Source organism: Coniosporium apollinis, assembly GCF_000281105.1.
Source record: "Coniosporium apollinis CBS 100218 chromosome Unknown supercont1.121, whole genome shotgun sequence".
In the NCBI taxonomy this organism is placed as follows: Eukaryota; Fungi; Ascomycota; class Dothideomycetes; genus Coniosporium; species Coniosporium apollinis.
The window spans coordinates 460-13,585 of record NW_006913383.1 but is presented as its reverse complement, the minus strand read 5'-3'; the positions used below and the strand labels follow the sequence as shown (position 1 = coordinate 13,585).

The window sequence follows — 13,126 nt, the reverse complement described above, 5'->3', positions numbered from 1 at the left end:
GAAAGGTTTCATGAAGTACAACCGGCGGCTGGCTCTGATATCGTAATTGGCCTCTGGGACCGGTAAGCGCCTTTGCCGATGACCAGCCACCATCGTCGAAGCCTGGAGCATCCCACCCCACCGGATAGAGGCGCCTGTCGTAAGTCTCGGATGCGTAAATGTTTGCGAGGGTAGTTGCACTTTCCCTCACCTGCCACTCCGGGTCTGACACCAGCACTGTATGCGTCCCATCATCGTAGAATAGATGCAACTCCGCGAAGAAACACAGCTCGTTGCCGTATCTCACGTACGTGTTATCCTCGTACATTGGCCAGAAGAAGCGGTCACCTTTGTCGCCGGCGTAGAAACCGTTTCCCAGATGCGCGGCCAGCACGTTCTCGCCGGGCTGTAGATGGCTGGTCAGATCGTGTGCAACGAACTGCACCGTGCGATGGTAATTTGTCCATCCAGGGTCCAGAACATGGTCCGACGCCAGTTGACCGTTGACCCTGAGGTTGTAGTGGCCAAGACCGGAGGCGAACGCAATCGCCTTAGTAGGCTGCCTGTGGAGTAAGAAGGCTTTACGAAGATACAGTGGTTTGTCTCCTCCGTTCCCTATCCAGACTGCTTTCCACCTGTTGGCCTCGTCTTCAAACCAAGAGCGGAATATCAAGCTACTGTGCGGCATGTATGTTTGGTTCATACTCCACGGTGGAAGCAGATGCGACTTTGGATAGGCGGTGAAAAAGTGGTTGATAGCACTAGAGTAGGCTACCTCGCGGTGGCTCCAGACGGTGACCTTCCAGAAATAAGTGCATGTTGATCGAAACCCTCCATCTGGCCGGCATCGTATGTTTCTTTGGGCTTCACTCTGAACCTTGCCGGAATCGAAAGCGATATCAGCGGTGGCTGGCGCTCCAGCCTCTACGGCTTTTGGATCGGTAGAGAGGACTACGCGGTATGCATCCTGGGTTGCGTACTCGTCGTCACTTTCAAGTGTCCAGAAAAAGCGGATTTCATCCACGTCGATTCCAAGGACTTCATGGAACCCGTGAATCCCGCAACGTGAGATCTGCATGACTGCAAAGAAGATGCGAAGAAGTTACGATCACTGTTGTCTGCTGCCTCTCTGCACTCTCCACCCAGATATGAGTAGACGTTCGAGGCGTAGATATTCGCTCCCTCTTCACCCGCATCTATGCCAGCTTCTCTCCTACCGCAATTGTGCCAAAGAGGATGGTGTGCCACTCTCGCTACCTTCTAGCCGATGGCGAAAGGTCGGTACGGTTAATGCAGCGAACGCGGGGTGGGGTTGGTGTATCATTTTTTGCGATTCATTGTGCTTATGGCCTCCTTCCGAGTAAACGGACGCTCCTTCCGAGCAAACGGACGCTCCCTCCGAGTAATTCGGACGCTCCTGTTCGAGCCTAGAGCGGTTCCGACAAAGATGTTTCTGGCCTATGTCGGCACGAGATAACGCGCATTGAAACCCTGTTTCGCGGGGGAGTTCACCACGCCTCATCGCTTTGTCGTTACTCCGCACTACGCCATCATTCAATAGCAGGTCGAGAAAGTCGATGCCACAGTATCTGCCCAATAGCAGATCGACAACGCCGACCAACTGCTAGGGTTCAAAGGTGCTCTAACGTGATCCGATTTATCAGGACGCCCTGCCAGACGGTCGGCATTGTCGATCTGATATTAGACAGATACTGTGGCATCGGCGTTATCGACCCCGAACATGAGACATGAAGGAGCGAGTGGTGCAGTACAGAATATCCCACAGCGATGAATTTGTTGACTATCCTCAAAGTCTATATATTGATCTCAGCTGCCTGATCTGTGAGATCTTTCATCCAACAAGCAGCTTCTCGCATCGCCTTCCACCTCGCCTTGAACCTTCAATATCTTCAGCGAAAGCTCCAGCTCCGAGTCAGGGAGCAACAAGCCGAGACCCTTCTTCGCATTACCAACTTAGCCAGTCTTCATCATGGGAAAAGCGACAACGTTCCTCTCAGCCATCTTCTTGGCCATTGGAGGTAAGCAGACACCGCGCATTCCTGTCGCAGGAGAGGTCTGATTCGCCCGCACAGGGTTTCTCTTCGGATACGACAGCGGCATAATCACCTCCAGCATCGCGCAGGAGCACTTCGTCGAGTACTTCTCAAAACCAAACGACACCGTGGTCGGAGGAATTGTTTCGGCCTTCCAAGGGGGTGCCACCCTCGGTACTGTAGTCAACATGTTCTTTGGCGACCGACTCGGTCGAAAGATGACCATATTCGCTGGTTCATGTGTTGCCACGTTTGGGTGCGCTCTTCAAGGTGGCGCAGCAAATATGGCCATGCTCATCGTCGGCCGTTTCATCGCCGGGATAGCGGTGGGGATGCTCACTGCTACAATTCCGATGTATGCCTCTGAGCTTTCTGAAGCAAGCTACCGTGGAATCATGTCTGGTCTGTTGCAATGGATGCTCAGTTGGGGATTCCTTGTGGCGCAATGGCTGGGGTATGGGTGTTCGTTCACCAAGGGTTCTTTTCAATGTAAGATCTATTCTAGCAACTGTCAGACAACTGTTCTGACCCACTCACGTCGGATAGGGCGGTTCCCTCTCGCGTTTCAATGCTTCCCGAGCCTGATCCTCCTTGTTGGCATATGGTTTCTTCAAGAGTCCCCCCGCTGGCTAATGGAAAAGGATCGGCATGACGATGCGATGCGAGCGCTCCGTAAGCTGCGTTCTGGCACAAACGAAGAGGCAATCGAGCTCGAATTCCGTGAAATCCGTGACGTGATCATGGCAGATCGCGCCCTCATCAAGATTTCATGGTTTTCTATCGTCAAGAGGGCCTCTTGGCGCCGTCGGCTCTTGCTCGGCTGTGGTGTACAGGCCTTCGGCCCTCTGTCCGGTATCAACGTCATCAACTACTTCGGTCCTCAGATATACAAGTCTCTGGGTATCGGCAACCAAACAGCGTTGATGATCATCGGCATCAGCGGTGCTCTCTCGATCGTCTATTGCACCATTGGCCTATGGCTCCTTGACCGAGTCGGTCGGGTCAAGCCACTCATCGTCTCCGCGGCCGGCCTCGGAGCAGCGCTTGTTGTCAACGCTGCCCTATCTCAACACTTCGACCCGAACAATAACAACCTGCTTCGCGCTATGGTTGCAATGAACTTCGTCTTCAGCCTGTTTTACACGCCCTTGGGTATCATCTCTTGGGTTTATCCGGCGGAGATCTTTCCAGTGGAAATCCGGAATCAAGGAAATGCTATTACTACGTTCACGAATTGGACCTTCAATCTCGTATTTGCTCAATTTTCTCCTGGAGCGCTGTCGAATATCGGGTTTCGCTATTTCTACGTTTTCTTTGTCTTCAATGTGATCGCTTTAGTATGTTATATCTTATTCTATCCAGAGACTAAGGGCAAGACGCTGGAGCAGATGGATGAATTATTTGGCGACCAGCTTGTTCCTCATGCTCTGCAGGACTCTGCTGCCGCGAGCGCTGCAATTGAGAGGATATCCTTCTCTGCGGGAAGTATTAATACTTCTGCAAAGAAAGTCTAACTATCTGAGAACCTTCTTAGCTGTGCTTGTATATAGCTTTTATTATTCGTTTTCGTGGGTGTCTCGCTAGGAATAGGTTAAGTGTTAAGAAGTAGTCCGTAGAGGAATGCAAGTGATATAATACCCTTAAGTTTCCACTATAATTCTATTCTAATCAAATATCTATCTATATACTATTCAAAAGCTTTATGCAAAATCTTAAAGGCGTGCAGCACCTAGTCGTAGAGATATCCATACTGCAAGTAGTAGTGGTCTCCTAGTGTTAATGTGGGCAACCCCGCAGGTGCCGGGAACTTTTGCGGCAAAAGTGTATCATTCGTTCCAAGATGTGCGTTCACTGTTTCTTCACCCCGCCTCATAGTAGTTCCAGAGAGCTAATTGGAGGCTTCTCGTCGTGAGTAAGGCTCCTATTAGGACACGGACAGGCACGGCTTCAAGTAATGATTTTGATTAGCGGCAAGGCAGTGCTCGTAAATCAAAGTAGTCTCTTGAACCGTGTGTTTTACATTTCGGAACGAACAATATCACAAGGCCCGAATACGGTTCCAGCACTCATTCTGCTAGTCAACATGCTTGTCACTCAGAGAATCAAGTTGCCCCGTGCTCGGGCGACATAAAGCCGTTATACATGCCGATACACGTCCCGGATTACTTGTCTATCTAATCTGCGCCAACTCGATTGTCGTAACTCGCTTTGTATTCCCCCGTGATGACGCAAACGCTTTATGTTTCCCCGCTTTAGACCCCCTAGCACACTATCAGACAGTCACTGCTGAGCGGGAGTTTCTCCTTAATACTTTCGGATATCTCTGCAAGCCACCCGCATGAGCCTTTCTCGTGGCCACTTGTATGCATGGATTTGCGATTTCCCCATGGGGTTCGATCGAATCAAATTTCGACTTTGCCGCTGGTATCATGATCTACTTACCGCATGGACGAGAAACGGATTCAAAGTTTACACGTCTCCCCGCCTTCTCTAGACTACTTGGCATCTCGGCTCGAGAGAAAGACGTCCGGGAGCACGAGAGCCCAAGGAGGAGGAATTGCAAAGTCCCTGTTGTTACATAGGTATATATGCTCTCGCAAGGCAAGTAGAGCACTTCCATACTTCAGTCCAAGCAAACCGCAGTATATGCATCGTTCTTCCATATTCTACCCTATACTGTCGTCACATACCATCATAATGCACAGTTCAATTCTCGCTTCATTAGCGCTTGTTTCTGGCGGGATGGCATATGCCACCTTGTGTCAAAACCTACCCTTTGTTCCCGGTTCGATCTGGAGTTCCCGAGACAATATCACCTTATCGCGATCATTCCAGCCTTCCGCTGAGCGGTACAGCCATGACCTTTACTACCCGAGAACAAAGGAGTGGGTCGACTGGCGTAAATTCAAGGCAAACGGCGTAAATCTAGGTGGTTGGTTCCTCCAGGAGTGGCCCATTGACCAGGATTGGTGGAACAGCCTGGCGCCCAATGCCAGCGATGAATGGACACTTTGTCAGACACTAGGCGCACGATGTGGCCCAGAGCTACAGAAACGCTATGCCACTTGGATCACGACTGCTGACATTGACAAAATGGCTTCGGTCAACATCAATGTCCTCAGAATTCCGGTATCGTACTCAGTATGGGTTGAGGTTCCAGGATCCCAACTGGATCACGGCGCTCAAAAGCATTATCTGAAAGCCATAACAACCTACGCTATCGAACGATACGGCATGCATATCATTCTCAGTCTTCACAATTTGCCTGGAGGAATCAATAATCGTGAAACTGGGGAAGCCTTTGGCCACAATGCGTGGTATGGAAATCAGATATATCTGGACTGGTCCTACAGGGCATTTGACGCAATGCTGGCCTGGACGCAAGAGACAGGCCGTCTGTCATCCTTCACCCTCTCCCCCATCAATGAGCCTGCCAGCGAGCCCACTGAATTTGCCAGCGCTGCCGGCATGACTCCAAGCGGTAGGCTACCTTCTTTGATTACGCCAGCTGAAACGCTGACCAACTAATAGGAATTGAATGGCTGCAAAAGTATTTCAATGGCTGTCTGGAGAGAGTTGCACGAGTCGATAAAGTATGTCTTACGTGCATTCTACTAATGCCGCCATACTAGCTCATGCATAATACTAGAGCTAACATTGTCTCCAGCGCATACCTCTTATGATTCAAGATACCTTCCAAGGCGAGTCATTCTGGGGTCCCCACTTTCCCAATGATGCCAATATCGTTATCGACACTCACGTAAGTTGCCCCATTCACGTTTCGAAAACGTCAGTGAAAGGCTTTTGAGGCTAATTAACAGCATCATGCCTCAGGAGCAGTTCCTTTGTGGTGTGCGAATCATGATAGCTGACTAAGGTATATAGATCTACTTCTTCGCCCCTCCAAATGCTACAGCCTTCAATGTGCCCGACGCCATTTGTAAGCAGGTACCTGCCGCGGTAGGCGACGGCCGATTCCCAGTCTTCATCGGCGAGTACTCCGTCCTTAGCACGTGGAACAACACGTTTGCGGGCCGTAAGACGTTGTTCGACACCTGGCGTTATGTTTCTACGACGCACATGCAAGGGCACGCCTTCTGGAGTTGGAGGTTCACAACACGTTCAATGGTTGACGGCGAGGGAGTATTGAAGGATTACTGGAGCTATGAGGACATGGTTGACGCTAGTTCGATTACGGCTGAAACGACGAGTTCGTATTGTTGATAGACAGTAGTTGTGAGGACATCCGGCTATAACCTAGGCTAAGAAGCAAAAACTGGTGGTCTGTACTATAGTTAGCGAGTAACCCTATTACATTGGCGTTTTGTTTCGCAACTCGACCATCTCTGAGATGCTCTCTTGGACATGTTTCGAAGAGAAGAACACCAACGGAACGACAGCCGGCGCTCACACATATGCGGCGCAGGCATTGGCACAGACGGGAACAAGCACCGGGGTGAGCGACATGATGCCCGTTCCTGAGACGATGCTACTTTACTTTCCAAAGGTGTCCTGCAGGCGCAAAAGCTGCGACAGAGATTTTCAACACCGATGATATTACTGGTTTCAAAATGAGCGGCCGTTTAGATGAACTTCATCCACCCCTCCTCCCTCGATTATCAAAGACGTCTACACAGCGATTCAATGCTAAAGATATAATAATATACTCTTAAAAGATGCGGCTTAGCTGTAGCTATCATAATAGACATTTAATAATCTACCAAAATACGTAGTTCTATAGTACACTTAATTTTCTTAAAAATGCGTACGCGGGCGGTAGTGGTGCGTGTAGGCTTCTAAAGAAAATCAAGTGCATCACGAAATCACATATTTCTAAGACTAAGAAGAGTAGTAGCGCTATGCAGCTAATAATCTATTAACTATTAGATAGCTACAGCTGTGCCACATCTTTTAATAGCATTTAATTATATTCTAAGCGTTAAATCGTTATGTAAACGTAGTTTTGGTCTTTGACAATCGAGGGGGGGGAGGGGTGGGATGAAGTTCATCCAAACGGCCGCACATTTTGAAACCAGCAGTAAGCCTCCATCAATCTTCTGCGGGGCGCCAATCTGTGACGCGTTCGGAAGACCTATCCGATGGAGGAAGTATGATGCGTACACCTTGTCATGATAGTGTATACCCAAGATAGGTCGGGCCGAGGTTCATCTTTCTCATTTCTGGCATCCCGTTTGTGGAAGGGTCTATGTACTTCGTTCATGGAAGCATCGTAGGTGGCTATCAGCGACATGCCCTTCGCCGGCCCGAGAGATGTTTAGAGTCTCATCAGTCTCCTCGCCAGACTTGTAGGGAACCCTGAACCCAATACGATATATTATTAACCCGAAGTGGTCAATGTTGGTTAGATAGACGTTTTGCTTGATGATGCGATTCAGCGTGGTGCTAGACTCCTCGAGCATAATTTTGAGGTTTCCAAAGATGCGACGGAGCTGATCTTCGGACTGCCCTAGATAATCTTCATCGTGGCTGGGTTCAGTGGGATGCAGGCGGTGGTGAAGACAAAGTCGCCATGGGCAATGGCATGGACGTAAGGGCCAATCGAGCGGGGTGCGCGGTCGGGGCGGACAGCTTTCATAGTTGCGGTTCTCATGTGGGTTTACTAGTTTACTTCGATGAAGGATTATGGTCGTGTCCAGCCTCTAAGTACTCGTAAAGCCTGCCGGGCCGAGATCATAATAGAGCAGAACAGATCCAATTCTTGTCAGGGCAAATCGTTTATCTGATATGTACCGACCCTGATCTCTTCCATGTCTTCCCGCGATCATCTTTCCTGTCATTCTCACAGCTTTCCCATTCAACATGTTTTCTCCAACGGGGCAACACATCTATCACGCGACCCGGCGCCGCCTAATCGGTCTTCCTCGCCACACAGTTAAATGGACATCGACGTCCACAGGTCAGATCCCCCGGCCTGCGCGCCCAATAGAGTGGCGGGAAAACACCTCATCCAAAGACAAGAAGATCGTCTATGCTGTAGGCGGCACTGGTGTAATCACCATTGGGTTGCTACTGGCAAGACGAAATGGAAGCCAGTATCCTGACGATCCACGAGACGTGAAGGAGCTCTCAACGGTCCCTTTTGGCAAGCTTTGTTCGGGCTGGATGTGAGCGTGCCATTCAGAAAAACCACTCACGGATCGTGCTTGACTAACAGAAGATGCACAGCACCTTCGCATTCTGCTCATCGCCAAGATGGGTTGACATGAGCGAGTCCTTCTACCAAGTCCTTACAAAGATCCCCGTTCTCTCTTCCATAACACATGCCTTTGTCACGCGTACCTTCTTCAACCAGTTCCTAGGCGGAGAGACTACTGAGGAGTGTATTCCTAAGATCGAAAAACTGCGGAAGCACCAGATCGGCACTCTTCTTGGCTACAACATCGAAGCCGAACTGGACGGTTCGAGCAAGGACCCTCAGTTGATCCTCGAGCAGACAAGGCATGTTTTGGCTTCGATTGACGCGCAAGGAAAGTTGGCAAAGCAGTACTGGCCAGACACCAGCGCTACCGGCGGCGACAATCGGTGTTGGGTCAGAATCAAGGTGACGGGTCTGCTGCCCCATCCTATCGCCCTCTACCACGGCTCGAATGCAATTATGAAGGCGAGAGAAGCAAGGGGACTCAACAAGGACGTGCCATACCCTGGCTTGCCTCAGGATGGCGACTGGGAGGCGGCGTTGAATGGAGAAGGCGTCACGAATTCGGATCGTGATCAGCTGATCAGCCTCAGAGCCACCATGGAAGCTATCGCTAGCAAGGCGCGAGACAACAACGTGCGCATCGTCATTGACGCCGAACAGTCGTGGTACCAGCCAGTCATTGACAGTCTGACTGACGAGCTGATGCAAAAGTACAACTCGCTAGATGGACCCGCCACGTGCATTGCCTCTTTTCAAGCCTACCTCCGCAGGCATCCGCAGCTTCTCGACCAGCAGATCCGTCGCGCCGATGAGAAGGGCTATAAATTGCTCTTCAAGCAAGTCAGGGGAGCATACATGGTGACAGAGGCTGCAAGGTGGAAAAAGGAAGGCAAGAAAGGAGAGGGTCCAGTTTGGTCAACCAAGGCAGAGACGGATGCCAGCTTTAACTATGGAATCGAGAAGACGCTCTCCACAGTCGCTGATCAGGTGAGACAGACGGGTCATTCGAGACTTAGCGCCGTGTTTGCTACTCACAACTCCATCAGCATTGACAAGGGTATTCAATTGCTAAAGAAGCATGGATTGGCGGAGCGCAAGAGCGACGATAGCAGGCTTTTAGTCTCGAAGGAGGCTGCGGGGAGCATTGCCTTTGCGCAGCTGTATGGTAAGTAGCTCGCTACTTAGTCGATTTTGCCTATATATCTTATCCATTTTCCTCCAGGAATGAAAGATGACCTCACAAACAAAATTACTGGATCGGTCGCTACCGAGGGCGGATTCCCGCTTGTCGTTAAGGTGAGTACAGTTGTTGCTCGCTCCCACTGTCGTTTCGCAATCAGTACTGATTCCTTCTACCATCTATAGTCAATGAGCTACGGCGACCTGAAGGAGTGTATGCCTTTCTTAGCCAGACGAGCCACTGAGAACAAAGTTGTTCTCGAAGGGAGAGGTGGAGCTGTTGCGGAGAGGGTTCGCTTGGGTCGTGAGATTCGCAGACGCCTTTTACCCTTCAATTTTTAGATGTGTCTCTTTGTCCAATATAATTACGATCTTCGTTATGTTTCTTGTTCTATGTAAATCTTTGCTCCACACGCCTATTTGCATGAAACTAGAAGAAGGATGTAATACAGCAATAGTTTAGAAATATTAGATAGAATATAAAAACACTATACTTAATTACGTACTATATAGTCTATAGAGTACATTGCTTTGTAAAGATATTCTATAAGATATTAATTCTAGTTTATAATAAGAAACACTTTATATTAGATCCTTTATTCAATATCTAAAACTTAAAAAGACTTAGATTAAGTATAGTTATATTATTTATTTAATAACTAGTACAGGAAACTTCTCTTATAGCTCTAAATAGACTTTAAAGTAAAATATATATATTATATTATCTTTTAATTAATTAAGCTTTTTTATTAAATAGCTAGTATCACTAGAGCTACCTCTAGGCTAGTATAATTATAATGTAGTCTAAGTATCTAACTTTAAGTTAATATATATAATTACTATAAGCTAATTGTATTTTATTATCTATCTTACTAGCCTTTAATTATATTATCCTACTTGTATAGATAGATATTCTATAGTAGCTCTTTTTAGTTCAAAAAGAGTTAATATTAAAGAGAGAATTAGTTCTTACGTAAGATGTTACTCACGTTATTATAGTATGAGAATGAGACAAGGTCTTTCTTCCGAGCTACGGCCCGAGGCGAGTGACAGATAGTAGCGGTTCTCGTCTAGCTATAGATGTTCTAAACGTCTTTGAAAATTACCCTCTCTCTTCCTCTTAGCGATAGTGCTGTCAAGTTGCTCCTCTTATTCTTATCTTCTTCCTTTACTATTTCTTAGCACTCACACACATGCAAACAATGGCCTTCCGATACCCAGCGCCAGCTAACGCTGTTGGGGTGAGCGACTGCTTTCGTCGTTACAATTCTCCATAAGCACGTGTAACTAACCAGACTCATTCTGCAGCTCTTATACCTCCCGGGGTCTGAAGAGAAGAAGCTCCTGAAGGCCGCTCTGGCCGAGATGGAGAAGAGTACCGCCGAGATCCCCAGCATCATTAACGGCGAACGAGTCTATACTGGCCGCAAGAGCGCTCAAGTCAATCCTTGGAACCGAAATGGAGCTCCGCTGGCAGAGTATCACGAAGTCGATAAGGAAACTGTCGAGAAGAGAGCCATCCCTGGTGCTCTCGAAGCGAGGAAGAAATGGGCCAACATGCCATTCAGCCAGCGGGCAGCGGTTTACAAGCGAGCAGCAAAGCTCGTAGAGACAAAGTACAGGTGGAAGCTGATGGCGGCAACAATGATCGGACAAGGTAAGACGTTCGGACAAGCCGAAGGCGACTGCATCACCGAAGTCATCGACACGCTCAACTTCCACGTCTACTTCTGTCACCAGCTGTACCAGCAACAACCACCTAAACAATCCGACTCAGCATACAACACTCTCGATTACCGACCCTTGGAAGGTTTCCTACTCGCTATTTCGCCTTTTAATTTTACGGCTTTGGGGGCACATATCGCATTCACACCGGCCATTCTAGGAAACGTGGTGCTGTGGAAACCGTCACCCATGGCCGTCCTGTCTAACTACATCCTGTATCAAGTCATGGAAGAAGCTGGTGTGCCGAAAGGCGTCATCCAATTCCTGCCCGTAGCGGATCCGACCCTCGTTGTCGAGCCCGCCCTTGCCAGCCCTCATTTCTCCGGTCTGCACTACACCGGTTCTTCAGCTGTGCTGAGAAGTCTGTGGGCTCAGATTGGCGCGAACTCAGATATTTACAAGACTTTCCCACGTGTGGTAGGTGAGAGTGGCGGCAAGAACTTCCACCTCGTCCACAACTCCTGCGAGGACGACGTCGATTGGATTGCGTCGGCCGCAGTACGTTCAGCTTATGAGTTCCAAGGACAAAAGTGCAGTGCCTTGTCTCGCTTCTTCGTGCCAAAGTCCATGTGGGAGCAGGGCGATCTGAAGAAGGCACTGCTGAGAGAGGCGGCCAAGATGACGTATGGAGACGATGTCAAGCAGATCTACCATCGACTCGGCCCGCTTGTGTCGCAGGCGTCGTATGAGCGGTTCGGCGACTTTGTTGCTCGTGCCCAAAGGGAAGGCCACAAGCTTATCTTTGGCGGGAAGCAAGACGGCCGAAAGGGATTCTTCGTCGAGCCTGTCATCTTCGAGGTCAACCAAACCGAAAAGAGCTCAGAGAGCGAACTTATGACAAAGGAACTTTTCGGACCCCTTTTTGCCGTGCAGACGTATGACGATGCTTCGCCTACCGGTTTCGAAGACATCTGCGACCTGATTGACACCACGACCGATTATGGTTTGGCAGGCTCTGTCTTTTCGCGCGACAGGGAAGCTGTGCAGATCGCCAACAAGAGGCTGAGAGATTCAGTGGGCATGTTTTGCATCAACGACAAGTGCACGGGAGCAGTCATTGGTGCGCAGCCGTTTGGTGGAGCGAGGTCCAGTGGCACAAACGACAAGGCAAACTCGGTCAATGTGCTCCTCAGGTTTTCTAGCATTCGATGTGTCAAGGATTCGTTCGAGAGCGGAAGCAGCACGCTAAGCGCTTGCCATCTTCGCGAAGAAGCGTGATCGGGCGGTAGAAAATCAAGCCATGATTGTGTGTTGCCGACACCTCTTCGAGTAATGTTGGCAGATCCGTTTCTTGGATCGTCGCACCACCTCCTCACATGTGATCTAGTTTTCTCTGCCAGTTTTAGACCGCCCTCATATCGAAGACAGCAGCAGATCCAAGGTGGGCTTAGCGTGTTCTCAGGTTTGCTGATAGGACCCCGGATGTCGTGGGGAGATGTTTGAAATTGACTGGACCGTTCTTCTCCGTGAGGACTCGTGTTTTGTGGCTCACTATCTATAATAGTTGAAAAGCCTTAAGCACTGTGTCACTGACATACTTCATGACATTACACAGCTCTAACTTTACCGGGTATTAAGTGAATAACATAACATGTGGCGATCTTGCAGTGACTCCAATAGCCAATCTGCCTAAAGGAACACTTCGGTGTTATGGCCACCATATATTCAGATCACGCGACCAGCTAGTTGCTCTCGGGAAAATGGTTCTTGCGCAAAACATACGGATCTCCCTTCCGTATTTAGGACATCAACGGTTCCGCGTTCCGAATCCGAATTCTCCGCCTATGAGCATATGATCAAAAAGTGGTAATGAAAGCTCTAGAACGTGAGGCAAATCAGAAGGTATATAATGCTCTAGCAAATGCCATTGAAATTACTTCAGATATCCTTCTTACGTGTTTTACGGATCTAAGCTCGTGAATTCAGAAAAGAAAAAAAGAAGGAAATGGGATCGCTGCCCGACAGACACCACGGACGCAATGTTCAAAAGCCAAAGGCCAGCCTCATTACGGACAAGCCAATTGACGAG

At 49.0% G+C, this 13,126-nt stretch overlaps 5 protein-coding genes across 5 annotated transcripts; 4 read left to right on the top strand and 1 right to left on the bottom strand.

Moving 5' to 3' along the window:
• Positions 1 to 19: 19 nt before the first annotated feature.
• On the bottom strand, positions 20 to 1,057 carry W97_09347 (uncharacterized protein; the record flags this gene model as incomplete). The annotated part of the gene is made up of 1 exon (XM_007787208.1): positions 20 to 1,057. A coding segment is annotated over one exon (1,038 nt), but the record flags the coding sequence as incomplete, so codon positions are not given.
• A 912-nt stretch (positions 1,058 to 1,969) lies between these two features.
• On the top strand, positions 1,970 to 3,547 carry W97_09346 (uncharacterized protein; the record flags this gene model as incomplete). The annotated part of the gene is made up of 3 exons (XM_007787207.1): positions 1,970 to 2,018; positions 2,073 to 2,522; positions 2,580 to 3,547. 3 exons carry the CDS (start codon positions 1,970 to 1,972, stop codon positions 3,545 to 3,547), a joined length of 1,467 nt encoding a protein of 488 aa, XP_007785397.1.
• Positions 3,548 to 5,126: 1,579 nt separating this feature from the next.
• On the top strand, positions 5,127 to 6,257 carry W97_09345 (uncharacterized protein; the record flags this gene model as incomplete). The annotated part of the gene is made up of 4 exons (XM_007787206.1): positions 5,127 to 5,514; positions 5,565 to 5,626; positions 5,701 to 5,793; positions 5,919 to 6,257. 4 exons carry the CDS (start codon positions 5,127 to 5,129, stop codon positions 6,255 to 6,257), a joined length of 882 nt encoding a protein of 293 aa, XP_007785396.1.
• Positions 6,258 to 7,853: 1,596 nt separating this feature from the next.
• On the top strand, positions 7,854 to 9,714 carry W97_09344 (uncharacterized protein; the record flags this gene model as incomplete). The annotated part of the gene is made up of 4 exons (XM_007787205.1): positions 7,854 to 8,158; positions 8,220 to 9,358; positions 9,416 to 9,489; positions 9,559 to 9,714. The coding sequence occupies 4 exons, from the start codon at positions 7,854 to 7,856 to the stop codon at positions 9,712 to 9,714; spliced, it is 1,674 nt and encodes a 557-aa protein (XP_007785395.1).
• An 860-nt stretch (positions 9,715 to 10,574) lies between these two features.
• W97_09343 (uncharacterized protein) lies at positions 10,575 to 12,315 on the top strand (the record flags this gene model as incomplete). The annotated part of the gene is made up of 2 exons (XM_007787204.1): positions 10,575 to 10,613; positions 10,681 to 12,315. The coding sequence occupies 2 exons, from the start codon at positions 10,575 to 10,577 to the stop codon at positions 12,313 to 12,315; spliced, it is 1,674 nt and encodes a 557-aa protein (XP_007785394.1).
• Between the last annotated feature and the right edge of the window lie 811 nt (positions 12,316 to 13,126).